Source organism: Sinohyriopsis cumingii, chromosome 6 (assembly GCF_028554795.1).
Source record: "Sinohyriopsis cumingii isolate HCF-2022 chromosome 6, ASM2855479v2, whole genome shotgun sequence".
Taxonomy (NCBI): Eukaryota; Metazoa; Mollusca; class Bivalvia; order Unionida; family Unionidae; genus Sinohyriopsis; species Sinohyriopsis cumingii.
Window position 1 is genome coordinate 109,020,401 of NC_142966.1, and position 21,773 is coordinate 109,042,173.

At 34.2% G+C, this 21,773-nt stretch overlaps 1 protein-coding gene across 1 annotated transcript in view; it reads left to right on the forward strand.

The window, feature by feature from the left end:
• The window catches only part of LOC149797687 (transmembrane protein 272-like), a 33,438-nt gene extending 16,851 nt beyond the window's left edge, over nt 1–16,587 (forward strand). Inside the window, exons 4-6 of the mRNA XM_089962609.1 lie at nt 155–214; nt 7,850–8,056; nt 11,091–16,587. Coding sequence (XP_089818735.1) covers nt 155–214; nt 7,850–8,056; nt 11,091–11,278 — 455 coding nt within the window. The 3' untranslated portion in view covers nt 11,279–16,587. The remainder of the gene's footprint in view (nt 1–154; nt 215–7,849; nt 8,057–11,090) is intronic.
• The last annotated feature ends 5,186 nt before the right edge of the window (nt 16,588–21,773 follow it).

The following is a 21,773-nucleotide window of genomic DNA, read 5'->3' on the forward strand; positions in this document are numbered from 1 at the left end:
TGGTGTTCATTTTATGTTTAAGTTAACGGTTTTTGTCTTTACCTGCAAGCATATTATAGGATGGCAGATCTGAGTCTGGTGTTTGCAGTTGGATGACTGTTTTAAATGAATAAATGTTATTCCTAAGAGAACGTTTCTATTTTTTTATTTTTAGTTGGATGTACCATAATGCTTGGTATAATCATGGCAATTCCTGTGGCAATGATTGTCATAGGTAAGTGTTCAGTTAGATGTGTTTGTTAATCATTTAATTCAGTCTTCAAAAGGAATAGTATAGTAAATCAGAAAAGCTGTTAATTAATGCATCTATGTTCCTTTTATAAAAATATAAAATGCTGAAGCTCAGTTGTTTTGTATCAGAAGGATATATTAGTACCATTAAAATGACTACAACAAAGGATATATTAATGCCATTAAAATGACTACAACAAAGGATATATTTATACCATTAAAATAACTACAGAAGGATATATTTATACCATTAAAATGACTACAATAAAGGATATATTAGTACCATTAAAATGACTACAACAAAGGATATATTAATACCATTAAAATGACTCCAACAAAGGATATATTTATACATTAAAATGACTACAGAAGGATATATTAGTACCATTAAAATGACTACAACAAAGGATATATTAGAACCATTAAAACAACTACAGAAGGATAAATTAGAACCATTAAAATGACTACAGAAAGATATATTAAAACCATTAAAATGACTACAGAAGGATATATTAGTACCATTAAAACGACTACAGAAGGATATATCAGTACCATTAAAATGACTACAACAAAAGGATATATTAGTACCATTAAAATGACTACAGAAGGATATATTAGTACCATTAAAACGACTACAACAAAGGATATATTAGTACCATTAAAATGACTACAGAAGAATATATTAGTACCATTAAAATGACTACAGAAGGATATATTAGTACCATTAAAATGACAACAGAAGGATATATTAGTACCATTAAAATGACAACAGAAGGATATCTTAGTACCATTAAAATGACTACAGAAGGATATATTAGTACCATTAAAATGACTACTATTAAAATGACTACAGAAGGATATATTAGTACCATTAAAATGACTACAGAAGAATGTCCGTATCCTAGATCCAAAGGGATCAAATGGAAGTTGGTTACAATTTAAAGATTATTGATTGATTTTCATACTCAGTCAGCTATCATCTCTATTCGTTGGAGATATTTTTGTACAATTTTTAATGACAGCTTCATTTTAGCATATTTGTATAAAATCTAAGTTGCTCGTATCTCTTCAAGTTATAGAGTTTCCTGCCGAATTGGCACTTGTTTGTCCTATTAAATGGAAAATTATTAAATAGGAGCTGTTGTTGTACATATATGTTACTTTTTTGGAAGATTTTTAATCCAGAAGGTCAAACAATTAAAACAGGTTGATTATGGTAACTCATAAACAGATGCTTCGTCTTTTGACTCTTCAAACCAATCTTTGCTTTTGTCAAATACTCTTTACAATCAAATCAATAAAAAATGGATGTTAGCTCTTCTTATAATGTCTGGTTGGTCTGAAATGAAATGGTGCCAGTCTGAAATGAAATGGTGCAAGTCTGTACAAGGGATACCATTAAAGTTGAATTCCAAATGGTTACAGTAGAAATTATGAGAAGAAAAAAAAAATGGGGAAGATAAATACTTCTAAAACACGACCTGTAGTTGTACAAGATAAACGATAAAAGGTAAGGAATTTAAAAGACTTCAAAAGCTATATGATATTAAGTGTGTGTGTGTGTGATTTGGCTTTTTAACATAGTTTTAACAATTTTTCAGTCATATTGCTACAATGTCAGCAGTGTGGCAGTTTAAAGTGATGTCTAGCACTGGGGCATCATGCCGCAGACATGTAGCATGATGTCCCACCCAGTCACATTATCCAACACCAGGCCAACCAGTCCTAACACTAACCCCTAATGCTGAGCGCCAAGCGAGGCAGCTGTTAGTACCATTTTTGTAAGTCTTTGGTATGACTCGGCCGGGGATTGAACCCACAATCTCCCGCATCTGAGGCAGATGCTCTAACCACTGGGCCACCAGAGCGGTATATGATATTAAGAGATAAAGATTAAATATATAATGTCCATAAAGTGTGTGGTCATATTTTTTTGGATCACATGGCCATACAGCCTACTTGTGTTGGGTGGCCATTGTGCATTGTCTGTCTGTGAACAATTACTTGTTACCCTGCCAGAAGCCATATTTTGGATCCAGTGGATTCAGATCTGTGAAAAGTTTGGCATGGAAAGCCATCTGTGCATATTAATGACATCATCTTGCATCTGATTGGATTTGTTACCAATTTTGATACCATATTTCCCATCTAAATTTGATCTAACTGGAATATATGTTTACATCATTAAGATCTTGTCCAGGTTCGATAATGAGCAAGAAGCAGGCATATTAATGAGGTAATCCTACATTGGAGTGGCTGAACTTGTTACTTATCTAGAGGCCGTGTTTCTTATCCAGATTTGATCAAACTTGGAATATTTGCTTATATCATAATAAGCTAAGTCAGGTGAGTGCCAATTCTCACAAGACATGGACTGGATAAGCAGTTTCTAAAGCCACACCCTATGATGTAAATAAGCAGATAAAACCAGATTGCGGGTTGGATCAGGCACTTAAGTAGTAATTTGCTCGTACCACAGATAGACTTATACATGTTAACGAGGTAATCTTATTCGCTGACAGTGCCATAATTCTTATCTGAGTTTTATTAAGTTTGGAATATGGGTTTATATCATCAGGATTTTGGACAGTTTCAGAAAATGAACAGGATCGTTGCATATTAATGAGGTGATCTTGCATCTGATTGGCTCAGATTGTTACAACTCTTGAAGAAATATTTTTTTATCTGATTTTTATCAAAATTTAGATGTAGGCTTATATGAAAAAATATCTCAAATGGGGTTGACATTGTGCAGAATCCATGAGGTGACCTTACCTATGACTGGCTGCACTTTTTACCCATCAAAACTGTATTCCTGATCCAGTTTTGATCCCACATGGTCAGGAGGCTGAAAATGAAGATCCTGGAGAAGTCATATATTTGACAAATTTGTTATGAAGATCTCAGATGAGTTTTGGTCAAGAGCAAGATCTATGCATAATAATGAGGTAATCTGGTAACAGATTGGCTGAGCTTGTTACAATGCTGGGGACTTAATTCCAATCAGATTTTGCTCCACCTTAAGCTTATATTATCAGTGTCATTGGTTAGTTCCATAATAAGGGATATCAACTGGTTTTAATGAGATACCCAACAACTAATTGGATGGGCTTGCTATCTTTCTAACTCATGGGACAATATTTCTTTTCTATAAAACTTGGTAAATGGATTTATAGTTTGATTATGAGCAAGAGACTGAACATATTAACTATGCCCTTAACTTTAAAAATCATTTTTATGGGGATGTAGTAAAAAAAAATATATGAAATGTTTCGGAGATGATGATATCATGCTCACTTGAGGCTCTTGTTTATACGTAAACTGCATTCTTTTCAAAATTCCATCAGATAAACATACTTCAATTATTGAATATTTATAACATATACCAGTAAGTTGGATATATAACTCCTCACTCGCCTATCATCCAGTATGATGATTTTATCACACAGCATAACTTTTTTTTTATCTTAAAATCTGAATCTATTTGGCAACCCATCAAGGATGGTCCTGACTGGCTTTTAAAAAGTTGTTGCAAGAAACATCACCAACCTCAATATTTTGTCGCCAATTTTCGAAACATGTTGCCAGAACAAACAGTGAATATTTTTGCAAGTCTATTAATGTAATAGGCAATGAAAATTGACAAAGATGAGATAGTTATTACTTTATTGACAATAAGCAATACAGCTGTAATATTACAAAACATTACGTGACTGTTTGCACTATTAAAATGTTATAGAATGTCACATGATGATCTGTCGCGATTGTAGTAAGCCACAAAGAAACTGTTCTTCTTGGCACTGATAATGGCATTTTTACTTTAACTGATAGCTGCAATCTTCAGTACTTCCATGGTCTTTGCATCACACATCACTGTTAGTGCATAGGTATGACTGTCACCTGAAAAAAATACATTATCAAATGTAAAATATCTACTTTCCTGACATCTGCAGTGTCTCACTCATTTTTATGATAGGAATATCAGGTATGAAGCAAATCTATACTATGTATATTATTTTCCAAATAATAGTTTTGTAAGGAACTTTAGATGACATTTTCATACTAAAACCCTATGATCGTACTTTGCAATATAAGATAAGTGACGTATAATGCGACCGTCGATTGCATGCATTCAGTAATTAAATGCCCCCCCCCCCCATTCTTTTTTAATGGCTAGCTTCACAGAGTACATCTCTGTCAATCAGGAGTTAAGAAATTTAATTTTGCCATGCTTTAAATGCTTTCCTTATAGTGAATTGCTTCCTAATTCCCAAGAATGATCACTGAATGCTGTAGAATTTTTCTCAACAAGCAAACTAGGATCTCCATTCCCACCAATGAAACTTACACGAGTCAACACCTGGCATTAATGTACCTTATATATAAGCATTATTTACCATCAGTAAATTAAAAGAAGAAACGTATCACAGAGCATATGTGGCCCCCCCAAACTGCCCCCCAAAAGAACAATTCGGAAATAAACATTTTTTGAGTCAACAGTGTTATATGCATATACTAGCTAACAATAAGGAAATAAGGTGGGATATAAAATATGGGAAATAGTTATCACATGTATGGTAGCTTGAGACAATATTTGAACTGTTAACATAAATTCACACCCGTTTTAGGTATTGTTAGTTATAACAAAAAAGGGGCATGGTTTATTTGTCAATCAATAGCTAGTGCTTTCACTAACTGTAGAACAGGCAGTTTCTTTGAAGTGTGTCGAAGAGGCTTAAGTCTAACCTTCAGCTATTGTATAGAATGTGAAATGGGGACGGGGGGGGGGGGCAAATAACACGCTCCACAGGGAGAAACAGCATGTCCTTTTTGAGAATTTCACGTGTATTGGACCCAGAATATTGGAGAATATTTAATGAAAATGATGCTTAAATATGCCGCAAAAAAAAACTTCCCAATGGTAGGTCCCAGACTGTGTTTTCGAGTTCAGTCTCCTGACTTAGCTTTGACAAGATTTATTTTTTGCATGACACGCTAGAATAACTGTATGGTATTAACTAAATTTATTCAATAACTCTTTGAGTTCTTTTTAAATTAGTTAATTCTTTCTGTACATTTGAAACTTCAACACAGAAAGGGCATTTTTCATTGGAACTTATTCAGATTTCTTGGAATTATTGGAATTGATAGATTTTAGGAAATTGGAATTCATTCCCCATGCTGTAAGTTAATTCATTTCTTTCACTCCTGTATTTTGAGAAATAAATTATTTTCAATTATGTAAAACTTGTTTGTTTTGCTATTTCTTATTGCATAGTTTAAGTCCCTGCAGTCGTAACATTGGATTGATGGCAGAGTAAAAGATCAATGAGCAAAATTAATATATAATACTTACACCACCTGGATTCATGTTTGGTGACACACTCCTTATTCAAAATATCACAGCCAGTTGTAAATGAACTGACGACTTGTGCCTTGATACATATATCACAGAACATCTGCTTTAAACTTTGTATCATATCTCAGCCATGGATGCCCAAGTTTCCAGCTATCAAGAAATTTTTAGGAACCTTTGACCTGTTCATCATGATGTGGTGTTGCACTTGAAGCATTGCTACCATCACTACATGTAGATCATCTGGGCTGCCAGGTTTAACAACGGGTTCGTTGACTATGTTGTCTGATGAATTTGCACTAAATCCAAATGATGTTAGTTTTTTAAACTTACTGTTGGGATCAGATGATGAACATGCAACGTCTAACTTATGTTTACCTATGATAATGTTGCACTGTTGACAGTATATAATTCTGATTTAGATTTTTTTCCATTTGCTTTGTATTTATACACAGCAATCAGTACTTTTTTATTGGTATATTTATTTTAAAGAACAAGGATTAGCCATTGTTCAATTAATTATTGCTGTTTCTGTTCGACTCTTCAGAGGTCGGTCGATTGTAGGTATAGTCCAGTAGCATGACTGAGTGTATCACAGCATACAGTACTCAAGCCAGATGTCAACATAAACAGATTATGATGTGACAATGTACTATAAAGATAGGTTTGTCAGTGCGAAAAAAAGGATTTGTTTATGTAACAGATAGATTCCAGAGCATTGTATATCCAAGTTTGTGGTTTCCTTTCATGGTCCGTTTGAATATCTCCACTCCAAATCCATGATTGTATGTACAGATTAAACAGCCAAAAAAGGCTGTCACACAAAAATTGCCAGATGGTATATTTTGTCGCCAATAAGGGGAAAAAATCGCAATTTGTGACATTGGTGAAGCCCATGACTATCACAGCCCAACCTTTAGTGCCTACAGTCATGGATAAGCAGTTCATCCATTGAGTCCACTTCTGAATGGCATTAGTAATGGGAATATGAAATAGTGCTGCAAACTCGATAAATAACCACAGCTGATAATTCCATTACACAGAAAAGTCTCGTACAGACTACTGCATTTGTATACATCCAGTTTAATTCAACATCTACATGAGAGGTTTCAAAACAAGAAATTTCCGTGAAACAAATCTGTAGCGCAAGTCATCACTAAGTGTGCAGCAAAACAGAACTGAAATGGTTCACCTGATCCTGACTGAAATAGGTCATCTAATCCAGACTGAAATAGGTCTGCTGATCCAGACTGAAATAGGTCATCTAATCCAGACTGAAATAGGTCTGCTGATCCTGACTTTGAAACAAATCATTCACTGTGGATTTACAGTCCAATCAATACACTGATCTCAGCTTGACTTCTCAGCATAGCATTAAATCTTTTAAAACAAATGTCGTTTTAAAAAAATGAAAAATGAACACCTATTTGAGTTTTTTCTGTGGTTTTAATTGCTATTTACATTTGACCTTTTGATGTTAGAAGAAAAATGTTATCCAGTTTTTTTTTATAACTTCTTGATGCTTTACAGAGTTCTTACAAGTCCCATTTAAACAGTAATTTGAATTACCTTTCTTTGATGCCACATCATGTGCATCAGACTGTATATACAAAGTCTTATACATAATCTGTCCCAGGATGTATGGAATGGTATCAGCTTAAATTGACCAATCAGATTCAATGGATATTTTCAGAATTGTAACAGATCTTGATGTGTACAATACCAATTTATCATAAGCTTGTGGTCACAATTGACATGGAGGTCGAGGCAAGCTGTCTTGTTTAATTGGAAGAGATTATGCCAGGCATAAAATTTTCTCAAAGGTGTTTTAAAATCATGGCTGGGGTGTCATGCATAATCAGATATCAAAACAGTTATGTACAATGATCTCTTGTATAATTTTAGCTAGTTTCTGGATTTGTTACAAAGCCACTTCATAGGCAAGACTGCTTTCTTGTAGGTACATAATAAGTTAGGTTATTTTACAATTGGTTAGTTTTATGTAAAACCACTGTATGAATCAGTCTATTTTATAATAAATCAATAAATCAGTCTATTTTATGTGATATTTTGTTATAATCAAGTATAATTGGCAATAAATAGGAATCTCTAAGTCAATACTACTCAAGTTAAATAAGAGACTACATCATACATTGGAGACTACTGGGTTACCATCTGATTTTAAAAATTTTGGATCCAGATTTGTTAGAAAATTTAAATATAATGGTGTAGAATATATTCCCAACTTTTTTATTTTCTCAGGAGCGCTATACAAGAATGATTGCAAAGCAGAATACTACATCCCGATCTACCTGATTGTGGCTGGTAGCTTTGGAATCTTGAAGAATCTGTCCAGTCTTATACAGCGGTGTATGAACAAGGATAAAGAAAATGCAGAGGAACAAAATGCCAAAACCAACCCATTTGATTCCACCTTGAATTGCTTCCTGTTTGCTTGGTTTATAGCAGGTATTCCTTAAAGGCATATTATTGTGATTCATAATGACCCATAACATTTATGTCCGTTTTCGACACATGACTATTGGAAGTGAACAGGTGTCTATGGAAGTAAATAAGTGTCAATGTAAGTGAAGACTTCTCTTTTGGGGCAAAACAGGGAGAAGTGATAGATATATATAATTTGAATTATACTCTTCTTTTTTTTCAAGTCGAAAATTTTATGAGTTAGTTTGGACACATGATTCAAGCAAGAGAATAATAGAAACTACATTGTAACGAATTTTAACTAACTAACCCGATTACAGTATAGTAATTGCAAGTTAGTAAAATTGCTTTATCAACTACCCATTATCAGTTTTTTGTTTAATACTTTATAAAAGTTCACAATAATGGCACTTTGAAAGACTTCCAAACGTGTTCGAAACAAACCCTGTACCATGTACATGAGGGCAAATGCACACGTGTCTTCTAGACCACCACATCTTATTGAGAGATGCTGTGAGCAACATTGGCAGAATGCATGATGGGCCCTGTGAGTTGATGGACAGATGAAAGCAAACTGCTTCTCTCAATCACTCTGATAATTTTGATCCCATCTTTCTCTCTTGGCTGGTGAAAATTCATCAGTTACTTCCTTTTCTTTTTTTTCACTTCTGGCTGAGAAACTTATCCATTATGATGCTGTGATTTGCTGATGGGGTCAGATAAAGAGAACTATACTGTGAGACAATCTCTTTGTATTGGCAGATGAAAACCGGAAATCCGGCCGGATATGGTAAAGTTCTAAGAAGCATACCAGATACAGAAACAGGGAAACAGAAAATGATGTTTTTGTAAATTGAAACAAAATACGGGAAAAAACTTGAAGTTGAAAAATACTGATTTTTTCTTAGAAATCGGGAGATAGGTCCAAAAATCGGTATTATCCTGATTTTTTCAGTAGAGCTGGCGGGTCTGCATACATGTGAGTACATGTGATTTTAGAAGGAGGGGTTTTCATAATGTAACCACTCACTTTATAAAGCTTCATTACAACAGTCCATTGATAGGATTGCATATTTATGGTGGGGGGGGTTGTCTGTGTGCTTGAAGTAATTTTAGACGTTGGTTAAATAGTATCTGCTTTGCTGCTTTTTTTCATATTTTCACAAATACAAGGCAGAAAACAACTTTGACCTTACAGCCCATCATGTGAATTCCACAGCATAGCATTTACCCATATGTTTCTGACCTGCATAATTGCATTTTAAAGTTAAATCTTAAATAACATAATACATAGGCTTTGCTTTCTATACATTTTATATTTATCTGAATATATTTGCCTGGTGATTTATGAAAATAGACAGTCTAATAACCTGGTACTTCCCAGATACAGTGATATCTGCCATTATTTCCCCATTACTGGTTCACTTACAGTTTCAAACTAATTTTATGATGAAATAGTGTACAAGAGGCAGTTAAAATATCCAGATCACCAATTCTATTCTTAAAGCACAAACTGCTATTTGTTTTTATCATCAAAGGATAGCATGCAAAAATTGGGCAGTGATAGTTGCTAACTTACTTGGGAAATGGTTAATGGTCAATCAGCTATCAAAACACATGCCTATGAGTGTGCATGAGTTTGTCGGCATAATTGATATCAGAACGAGGCCTAGTTACTGGTGGCTTGGTGAATACATTTTGCTACAACACAACATGAAGTACCCTGACTAAGGTGAGGGGGACATCTCAAAAAGTATTGTCAGTCAATGTTCCTCAAAAAAAATAACAAGGCAAAGTCATTTTCACTTTCCTTACAGAAGAAGGCAAAATTGTCATTTTTTAGGCAACTTAGTCGCCCACTTCACCTGGTAGTATGACCCCTGACAAATATTGCAACCTACATGCCCATGACATCCCAGGTCCAGTAGTCATGTGATATCAACAATAAACTCCTTTCAAATGTTGTTGTACAAAAACTCACAAATATTAAAAGAAAATCGAATACAGTTTGTAAATAAACGACAGGACACAATTTTTGACATTTTTTTCCCAGCACAACTAACTGGGTAATATTCACCAAGCATAAGGCACATGTCAAAGATGGTTTTGTTTGCATTGCATTGACATGTGCTTTCTGCATGATAAATCTGGCTTTGTCCAAGTTAGTGCAACAGAGACAAATTTCTGGTCATTGTTTATTGAGAATTATGTGTCCTTTCAGGTTTTTATAACAGTGCTAGGCCTGCTGGTAAGTGGCTACCATGTGGTGGTAAATTCCAACTTTTCAGTGGGCAATTAGCTCTGACCCTACACCTCAACAGAAATATCCAAATATCAATCTGTTTTTCATCCATGGGTAACCATAAATCAATTATTTACTCACTGACCTCACTGGAACTTTTGAGAGGATCTGGATGAGCCCAGTGGTAGTTGCCCAAGTATCCACCAGACTTAAGGGTCAGCACAATCATGTCATGGTAAAGGATTTAAAGCTTTTGCTGGATTCACCTCAAATTGCTTCCTCTGGAAAGAACTTAGTTTTCCTTATTAATAATATTCAATGTCACTACCTTGTACTGCTTTAGCAGAGTGGTTTAATGCTTAACATGGTGACCAGTAATTTAATGGCAGACGAATGGATGCAGAGTGGTTTAATGCTCGTAATAGGAAATTTTTCTTGTAATTTAGTTTTTGTGAGAAAACTTACCCAATCACATTATGATTAAGCCCGTACACATTTGTCTGCAAATGCAATCAGATTTACTGATTTATTATTCAGGCTGAAATATATAAACTGCTGGTAAAGGGGTAGTCACCCAGTGATTAAAGGGGAGGTAATTATAGTAGTGGAAAAGTTATTTCACATCGATGCTATTTTTTTAGCATATTTTATATATGGACAGGAAAGACACATTTTTGATGTCTTTCCCAGAGGGAGGTATTTGAGAGTTAGCAAAAATTCAGTTCTAACATTAAGGCGATCATGTTAAGTATTCTTAGAGAAAAGTAACTTACAATAAAAATTTCTCTTACTTATTGTTATTTCTTTATCTTTCAGGCAATGTTTGGATCTATAGGACATACAATCATTGGTCTCCTGACCCAACAGTTAGCAATTACTGCCACCCAACATTGTATTATTTTGCCTTCTGGGTCACAACAGCCACATATATCCTGTTGGGAACAGTCTGCTGTTGCACTTGCTGCTTGGGGATAGGGGTTGCCATCTTTGGAAAGGAACAGTAGGCCATACACATCTTGATAAACACATGGAATTGACAAAAACACTGGACTTGGATTGTGAATACAGAATCACTTGGTTATCTTAACTTATTTCACGTTTGATATACTAGACCAACAACGATGATGGAAGGAAAATGGTTTCAGAATTTTAATTTTTGTTCTTAATTCTGTACTAAAAGTTTGGCTACATTGAAATTTATTTTGCTCAGCGTTGATTTTCACTCATCAAGATTAGTTGGGCTGTGAAATAGTTGTACCCTGCTTATTCAATGAAATACACAAGTCTTTCTTTTGATTAAGTAAAAATATGGAGAATCCAACTTAAGATAGATTCTGTACTGTATTTTATCAACAATATATCATTTACATACTCACCATATAACTTATATTTTCCTTTTATTCACTTACCATAGCTAAATTGTATTACTGCACATACAGATTTAAATGAAATTACTTGTGACCAGTCTATTGTGCTTATACTGTATGCAGGAAATATAGCATATACAGCACTCACTTCCTTTAAACTGTACAGGAATCTGCATGGTGAAATTTATATCAGCAGAAATAGGTAAAATTTGTGTTCTTTTTCTCAAGATTGAACATCAGACAAATATGTAACAAAATCCAGGCATATACTATGAGATATATGGTTTCATTAGTCAGATGTCATGCTTATAAGACAGAATCGAAATCTGTGCAGCAGAATCACTTTTTAATGTATACAGTGTTATATTAGAAACTATTAGCAAAGATTATTTGGCACTTAAAAACTACTGTCCAGTCCAGTCCAACTACAACAGTATAGACCCTGATATGCTGTAACATAATATACCAGCAGATCAGGGTCATGTTGTTTCTTCTGATGTTTATTCCTAACTGCATTGACCCAGATCTGTCTGCACATTAGGCAACAGCATATCTGGGTCTGTGTAGTTTGCAGTTGGACTCAATATAAAATGTGTCAGTAAGACATAAAGTCGCCCAACTGCTAATCAGAAACTAACATGAGACTTGTTTTCACAAAGTCTGAACAAAAGCAATCAGCCTTAAATAATGGGTCCTGTGAGCTAGATGTGGATTCATCCTGCTGTAACATGGAAATGCACCCATCAGCAAATTTCATGACTGATGTGGGCAGTAATTGAGTTTAATCAATTTTAACAGGAACTTTAATCTGGAAAAAATTCCTTTACACAGCTGCAGACTACTGAATATCCCCAGCCTGTTTTACAGGCAGAAGCTTAAAAACGTGACTTTAGTATTCATAAGTAAAGGATGGAAGGTTAATAATGTTGAAAATGCTACTGAGGGATTTAATCTTTTCTCACTTTGTATGCTATTTAATTTAATAAAAGCTGCAGTTATAATTGACTTGTGTTTTTTAGATTCTGCCTCTGAATTATGCAGATCTAAACTTAATGCTGTTTGTTAATTAAGGTTTGAAGAATCATATTCCTTTTTTTTTTTTAAATATACAGATCATGTTTGATTTACACCATACATCAGATTATGGCATAAATAAAAAATTAGTGTAAATCTAAAGAAATTTTCCCATATCATGCTTGTAAATTAATATCTTGGGCAAATGATGCCTTTTTATATTTTTACTAAGACCACTGATCCAGTATCCCATGAGTGGTTTTAATAAAATGGGTGACCACTTATCTAAAGTCCCCAGAGTGATCTTATTAACAAAGTAACGACTAAAGGCGAATTTAAAAAATCGACAAATTTCATTGCAAAGAGCCCACAAAGACAAACCGTGCATGCAGATTCCAATATTTTTCATATTTATCTCATTCCTTTTTTTTTTATATATTTACAGTTCTTAAATACACGTCTTTAAAAATCAGTGAGATACCTTTATTTACATACATTTAGATGTTTCTTTGGATGCAACCTTGCATTTTGTATGTATAAATCATCATCAGTGTATAAAGGTCAAGCATTATATAACAAGGATTATTATAGAACATATTGCCTCGTCCTACTTTATCTTGAAAACATATAAGCTTTCTCATTTTAACTTTGTAATAAAAACTGAGACCTGTTACCTTAGAGTCAAGATGAAAACATATTCCTGTTGGGATTTTTTTATGTGATGATTTCTTGTTGTGAAACTTATTTGATAAGACCTTTTACCTCAGTCTTGCTGCCAACCTCGATATCTTAGGACATTTTTTAAAATATGTTCTAAATTACTCTTCTTTGGGGAATTTTATTGTGGTCCATTTCTTTTGTGTTTTTAGCTCAGTTGGTCATAGACCAGGAGAGAACATGGGATGGTCTATTGTCCATCTGTCTGTTAGAACGAGATTTTTATTGCTACTTGTCCTAAATTAATTGGAGGATTGCCATGAAACTTTACAAACACATTCATCCCATGGTCTTGTTAGTTCAAAATGAAAATGGTGCTGCTTGAATATCCAGTATGGCCACTGTGGTGGCCATCTTGAAAATCTTGTTATCACTATGACCTCCAGGAAGGTCATATCAACATGTTGTTTTCACTGGCCTTGATAGCCATCTTTAAAATCTTCCTATGGCTACTTCTTTTGAATAGGTGGTAGTAATGATTATATGATATGGGTTATTTTTTCAATTTGTTGCATGTTATGAATGAAACGGGTGCTTATCTAACCTTCAACATAATGGACATATAAGAAGTCTTATCAGTACTCCTCTTCACTGAATGGTGATACTGACATGGGGGTTTTCACTTCTTGCATTATGCAGTTAATGACAAAAAAAGATAGTACAAATCTTTCCACCACTGTGTCCATGCTATGGAAAACAAGTTTGAAATTCAGTCTTACTTGACCTTGAATTCAGGTCAGAGGTCACTGTTTGCATTTCTTTGTGTTTGATGAAGCTAATGAATTGTAAACTATACAGCTGAATTATGATTTTGTTGCATTTCCAATAGCATGCTGACATTGATTTCAGGGTCAAAGACCTTTACTTTTGAATATTTTAAAATCTGTGATAGCTTGTGAGCAGGCAACACCAATGGGTATGAATGGGTTTTTATCAAACCCAGTTTGTGGATGTATCAGACGAGTGATGTGTCTTTTTTTTGTACATATGGCTTTATGTGAGTTGTGAATCCATGTTAGCTCATTTACATAATAACTATTGAAACCAAGTACCATGAAAATTTACATGCATCATTATTGTCATACATACATAAGCTGATTTGATTTCCAAGCCATAACAGGATATTAAAAAATTTTCTTTACATAATTTTGGACAAAATATCTTGTTAGCAAAAATATGCTCGAACTTCAGGTAGTCCAGTAATTTGGTAGTTTTATTTGATATTCAGATGCTGATGACCTTAATAAATTGTGTGGCCATTATAGTAATTTTATTTTTTATAATATAAAAGACTTTTGATTTGTAAATAGCTTTTTGTTAAGGTTCTTTTTTTTTTTGTTGGGGTGTGTTTGAGAAAACCATGTTAGTACCATTAAGCAAAATCATCTCAATGTAGACAGGTGAATGTTAGTATCCATATTTACATTATCTGATTTTTTTTTTCAAATCAGCAATTTTCTAGATTTTTTTTTAAGAATAATTTTTGGACTTGGACATTTTTGAAGGAAAAAAATGTTTAGTACTCTCAGTACTTTGATTATGGCTAGGCGTTTTGCATAACTTGATTTAAGGTAACTTATTTTTCAATAATTCTCTTACCCAGTTCATGTACCAAATGTTGGACTCATTTGAAAACACAAAAATGATTTTCTTAAGACAAATTCATCCTCAGAACACAATACTTCAAATGTTTTAAACTAAAGGTATCATTTTTAAAACGTTTTGTGGTAATGTATGTATACACACGTTGTCCTGCAAGAATTAAAACAATTCTTTCATGTAGTTTGTAAGAAAATTCTGATAAAATTCAAAAGCCACAATATCATTATTGAATTGCACAGAAATATTTTTTGTAAACAGTAAAGAAATTGTATTAGATCTTGTTAGACTAAAATTATACATATTGACTATTACCAATACAAAGTCTTTCCAATAATATCTGTATATTTGTACAATTTATTTCATGTTGTATTTCCTTTCTTATACTGTTTTTTTGTTATTTGTTATGCACAAAAGCTTATGGTACAGATATGTATCTGTCAAGTGTTGTGTCATGTCTCCATCAGCAGTTACTATTTTAAACTTTTCGAAAACACAAGACCAATTTTGACCAAATCTAGCAAAGAGCATCCTGGGATGAAGCGCTTTCATATTTATATAAATAATGCCAATCTGCCTTTAAATATAGATGCCATTACAACAATTAGAACATTTAAATCCCATCTTAAAAATAATGGTCAACAGAATTTGACCAAATTTGACAGGTAGCATCCAAGAATGAAGGCTTTCTAATATATAAATCATTCCAGTGCACCAATGAACATGGTTGCCATTACTAAAAATAGAAAATTAACTTAACAGAAACCACTAAGGTGGATTTGATGAAATTTTAAAGCATCCAGGGCAAAAGGCTTTCAAGTCAAGGATCAAGGTTATCCATATTTTGTAAATCCATCATTATACATGTCAACAGCTACTAAAAATAAAAAACTTTGTTGAAACTGCTAAGAATTTGAACACATTTGATTGCAAGCATTCTGGCATTTAGGGTTTTAAAATTAATGTTGCGGTTCTGTCATCCAATATGGCCACTGTTACTAAAAATAGGTAAACTTTTAAAGACTTCTCAAAAAAGTGCTGACAGAATTTTACCTACTTTGACAGAAAGTATCCTGGCCATTCAGTATTTGATGAATGATGCTGATGTGCCATCAGATATGGATGAAAATATATGACAGATTGGTCTAAGGTGTTAGCCGTTACAGATCATTGCAATCTCACCTCAATCCATGTGGGTTCATGTCTTGGGCTCAGCCAAAGTAGGTATGTGATAAAGCTTGTCAGAAGCTTCCAGGGGTTGATGGTTCTTCCTCCACTAAATGGCAACCATCATGCACTGAAAAATGACATTAAAGCCATGATTCCAACAACAATAAAACTTGTAGAAACCTTGAAACATGGTATGTTTTTTTTAATAACGTGCAGTCAACAATAAAGTTGAAAATCTTTTACAGAAAGCATCCCTTGGACACAGATTTCTTTGCCAGCTGCTCTTCCATTTTACTGTTGGGTAAATATCAGTAATGTGAGCAATCTCATTTTCTCATGTTTCTCTTGTTTCTGTGGACGTTGTTTGCCATTATTTATAGAGAATAAATATTGCTTGTATTCCTATTTTTGTAAGAATACTTTCGATAAATATATTACTGTCTTAACATTGTTCTGTGATTATTACCTATATTTAGATATATTTACTGTTAGTTATTGATTTTAGTGTTAGTTCAGTAATTATCCCCCAAACCTTGGATGTCAACATCATGATGTGGACCAGATGACTAACATCGTCATAGAAAAGCTTCAGGGTTGATTCAGCTCTGTTATTTTGTACGGTGAATTGTTTTAGTTTTAGTGGGATTTGATTTTCATAAGTGTTCTTTCATTCTGATAAAATTTCCATTCGGTTTTCACACTGTATTATAGTTGGGGATAAAAGAATGCCCCATGTCTTTATGTTCTTTCACTGTGTATTTTGTAGGCTGTTTACCTCCTTTTTTTCTCAGGCCATTGCTTTATGTCTTTTGTTTTTTTTAAAAATTATTTTCATGTTAAGTGTTCTCAGGTAAATATCTTTATTCAGGGCCCACTATGTGAGATCCTGTATCCTTGGGACAGCTGTTATTATGGTGCAACAGTTCATTTGAAGCTTTTTATCCTCCTCAATGACAGTAAATAATTTCAACATATTGTACTTATGTTGGAAAAAATGTCCTTTTCAGAAACATTACTCTGTCCCTCCCCTTATTTGCTAAAAACTTTCTATTTTTCCTCTTAATCCATCATCACTCTTCCATGGTATTGGTCGTTAGTTTTCTCCTATTTTTCCTCGTGTCTGTATATTTTATTGAAATTTATTTAAGGCGAGTTTCATGGTTATGCAAAAAATTATATTTTTGTTAAATTCCTAATAGGGGAGGGGATCCTTAAGTGTCCACGGAAAAATCATTTTAAATATGTTGTTTGTCAAAATCATGAAATCCATACAAACTGGTATCCCCACAAGAATAATGACTTTTATAATAATGTACAAACCACCAATATAGTTGTACCAACTTAAATTAGGGTGATGATTATTAATAATATAAGGTTATCATTATTATTTGGTCATAATTGTATTTTGTTGGATTATGTTATGAAGACTAGATTTATACAAAAAAGCTCAGACCATGGAAATACTAGAATAGCAGGAACAAAAGTTTAGAAAACATAGAGTTGCTACAAATATGTGCCAAACTCCTAAAATGCTCTGAAGATGTAAACAAAAAAAAATGTGATGCAATGGTATTATTGTCTGTTCTTGATTAACCACCATGTCCCAATGGTCATATAAATTTTGCTTTTACACACAACAGTTCCACCATTTTGTATGATTGAAATTAAAGGAATAGTCCCTTAACTACATAAAAGGGTAGCAGGGGCCCTGGATGGCCGAGTGATCTAAAGCACTTGCCTTAACAGATCATTGTCATCTCTCTTCTGGCCACATGGGTTCAGTCTCAGACTCAGCCAATGATAGTATGTGAGAAAGCTGGCAGTAGCTTCCCATAGTTTGGTTCTTACCAGGGTTTCCCGGGTTCTTACTCCACCAGTTATACTGGCTGTCATATATAGTCCATCTTATGCTCAGAAATGACTTTAAACCACAAAACAACAACAGAAGGGTAGCAGCAATGTTTACAAGTAACATAAACATATTTGAAATAGTCTACATTTCAGTGGAAATGAACATATGGAAAATGCAACATATTTACAGGAATTGTTGCCAAGCCTTACAGTATTACCAATGAATATCTCATCCCGCTCAATCCAGATCTTCACAGATTAATTTCTGCTCAATGGCAGATGTTGTGGCTCAGTGGTAATCTTGCCAGACTCTTCAAAAAGGGTGCAAGACTGAATCCTGTGCAGACAAGGCCAGGTCATGTCTGTGATTGAGGTACTTAATTACCTTGCCATGATATAACCATTATGTGTGATTAACACTAATTAATCATTCTTTTTGTGTTCATATGCCATCAACACTAATCAATCTGACAATCATTCTTCATGTGTTCATGTGCCATTAACACTAGTCAGTCATTCTTTGTGTTCATATTCCATCAACACTAATCAATCTGACAATCATTCTTCATGTGTTCATGTGCCATTAACAGCAGTCAGTCATTCTTTGTGTTCATATGCCATGAACACTTCTCAATGAATCATTCATTCATCATGGGTTCATACACCATCAACAAGAATCATTCATCATGGCTTCATATGCCATTAACACTATATAATTCATCATGGCTTCATATGCCATTAACACTATATAATTCATCATGGCTTCATATGCCATTAACACTATATCATTCATCAGTGCTTCATATGCATATAATAAGAATTATTCATCATTGGTTCATATACAATAAGAACTATATCATTCGTCATGGCTTCATATGCATATAATAAGAATTATTCATCATTGGATCATATGCAGTTAACACTATATCATTCACCATGGGTTCATATGCCGTTAACACTATATCATTCATCATGGGTTCATATGCCATTAACACTATCATTCATCATGGCTTCATATGCCATTAACACTATATCATTCATCATTGGTTCATATACAATTAACACGGATCACTCAATCATTCTTATATGTTCATATACCATAACACTAATCAATCAATCATTCTGCTCAGTAACTTGTAAAAATATTTCAACAAAAACTGAGCCATCTGATCAAAACAAGGTAGGCGAGGTCAACCAAGAGAGCATGTAACTCACTGACTTGGCATGCTGAAGCTAACACTATCAGGTTTCATATGAAAGGAGCTTCAGCGAGATCCAGGCTAAAGGATCAATTTGTTCGAATTCAGCCAAGGTCAGAACCCAGGAAAGATTCCACTTACGAAACAAGAATGAATGACTTAAGCCAATGTAAGTCAAGGTAGGACAACAAATCAGAGCGGACATTTTTTTATACCAAGATCCTCCCTGCAATGATGAAGGAATTTGTACAATATTATAGAATGGTAGCCCTTAATAGTAATCAGAGAAAACATTTTCTATTTAAATGGCCAAGGAAAAAAGTCAGCTACTTGTAGGACAGAGGCACTTTAAAGAAAAATGTTTTGATTTTGCAACAGTCCCTGAAAATGCACCATTGACTGTGAAGGACCTTCTAGCTCATGCAATTCTTTCCATGACTGAAGGATTGAATTGTTTTGCTGCAAGGCTCTCCTGACAAGACCCAGCCATAAAGGAGATCTGGGCAAGAATGGAACATGTGGCCTGTTTGAGATGATTCTGCCTGGCTTCTCAGGCTTTGATTTTCCCCCGTTGCTACTTGTCCTTTACACTTTTCCTTAGTACTGTCAACCATGTAGTATCTGACCAATCAGCACATGTGCTGCATATAGCGGACGATGTACATTTGGCATAGGTGATGCATGGATCATGTAAATCCTTGCTGGCCTTTCATTTTTTTGTGCACTTCATACACTTTGTCATCATTGCTATGTTCTGAAATAACAAAGGAATAAAGAAAGAAAAGTGCTAATAGTCAACAATGTTAACAATCTAAGTGACAGCGTGCACAAATACAAACTACAAATATGTAATTCTATTACAATGTAGATGTGAGAACCATGTGGTCAGAAACGCAGAGACTAAGTCCATGCAGATTAAGAAATTTCACATAAATATGGTTGAAAATTAAAAAATAAAGCATACCACCTGTAGAATAAGATGTAATAAGTTAAAAATTAAAGTAATCCTCAATAGATGGATGAATATAACACAGAATCCAAGTGAACTATACATGTCCAGTTTACTGCAAAAGCTATAAACTAGCGCCACCTGTAGGTGGTAAGGGGAGGTAATAGACAAGAGTTATTGTCATATATATATATATATATATATATATATATATATATATATATATATATATATATATATATGTGTGTGTGTGTGTGTGTGAGTATAATAAACTGACTATGGCCAGTGCAAAACTAGTATCTAACTAGCCTAACTGCTTTTGACTCTTAACTCATTCGGCCCCAGAGGTTTTTGTCATTTTTGCCTGAAATGTGCGTAGGAACGACATTTGGGGTGCTATTTCTGAATACATCGTAATACAGCGGTTTTCAACAGATTATCCATGAGAATAATGCCTAGTTGCATTAGAAACATCAATTTCCATTGGTTAGTTTGCTTGCGCATGAGCAGAAGGGTAAAAGTTGGAGTTCTTTTTTTTTTTTTTTTTTCTTAATAGACCCATCATTTTTGTATGGAGACCGCAATTTATTCCAAATGCCCACCTTATCCTAGTTTTTGCAAAGGTTGACCTGTGTGTGTGCAGTTAAGACCGGTATGCCTTAGATCTGAGGCCAAAAGGTCTAAAATCTGGACACAAAATTGCATTCCGATCTCGAGCGAATTTTGGGTGAAAAAAAAACGGGTCCAAAAATGAGCTTTTTCTCTCTGTATTTTGTAGTGCAACTAGAACTTCCAGATTATTTGATATCATTTTAGAGCTATATCTGTCTGCTTTATTTTAATACCACCCACGTTGGTGTATCTTAAAAGGCCTTGATGCTGTAGGGCTTTGAAGTAGGGTACATCGTCATCATGCCTACAGACGGGATCGGGGCCAAATGGGTTAATGAGTCTTTTTCAAAGGCAAATACAAAACAAACAAATAAAACCAAAAAACTGTTGTCTTTGCAAAACTTTACATGACTATGACATGTTGTGGATGCTGGAAGATATTTTATTTTGACCAAGAAATCGATGAGCCACAGCGACATGTTATTTTATGTAAATTTATGTATGCGTAAATTATATCCCGGATATTTCATTGTTACAGTTGTAATTCCCCTCCTGTGGCCACACTTTCAGTGATATATACTTCTCCCGTGGCCACACTTTCAGTGATATAACACTTAACAGCAATTGCTCACAACCCCCAAATGGAGTTCTGAAACCAAAAAAGAAAAGGAATCTTACTGGATATGCCGCCTTAGAACATTGAAACCAAGACTAGAAAATAACTGCCATTCACAAATAAAATTATCTTTTTGCAGCCGACACGTTTTCTTTTCAGTAATTCTCTAACTTTGCTTATTAGTCACCCAATAGCCCATAACCATATTTGCCTTTGAAAAAGACTCTTTAGAGTCAAAAGCGCTTTGGCTAGTTAGATCCTAGTTTTGCACTGGCCGTAGTCAGTTTATTACATTTTTCTTAATCAATCCCCGACAAACATGATCCCTTGCTGAATCCAGTGCACTTGAAAGGACTGTTATTTGCCATGATTTGTATACACACACCCCCACATACATACATACAT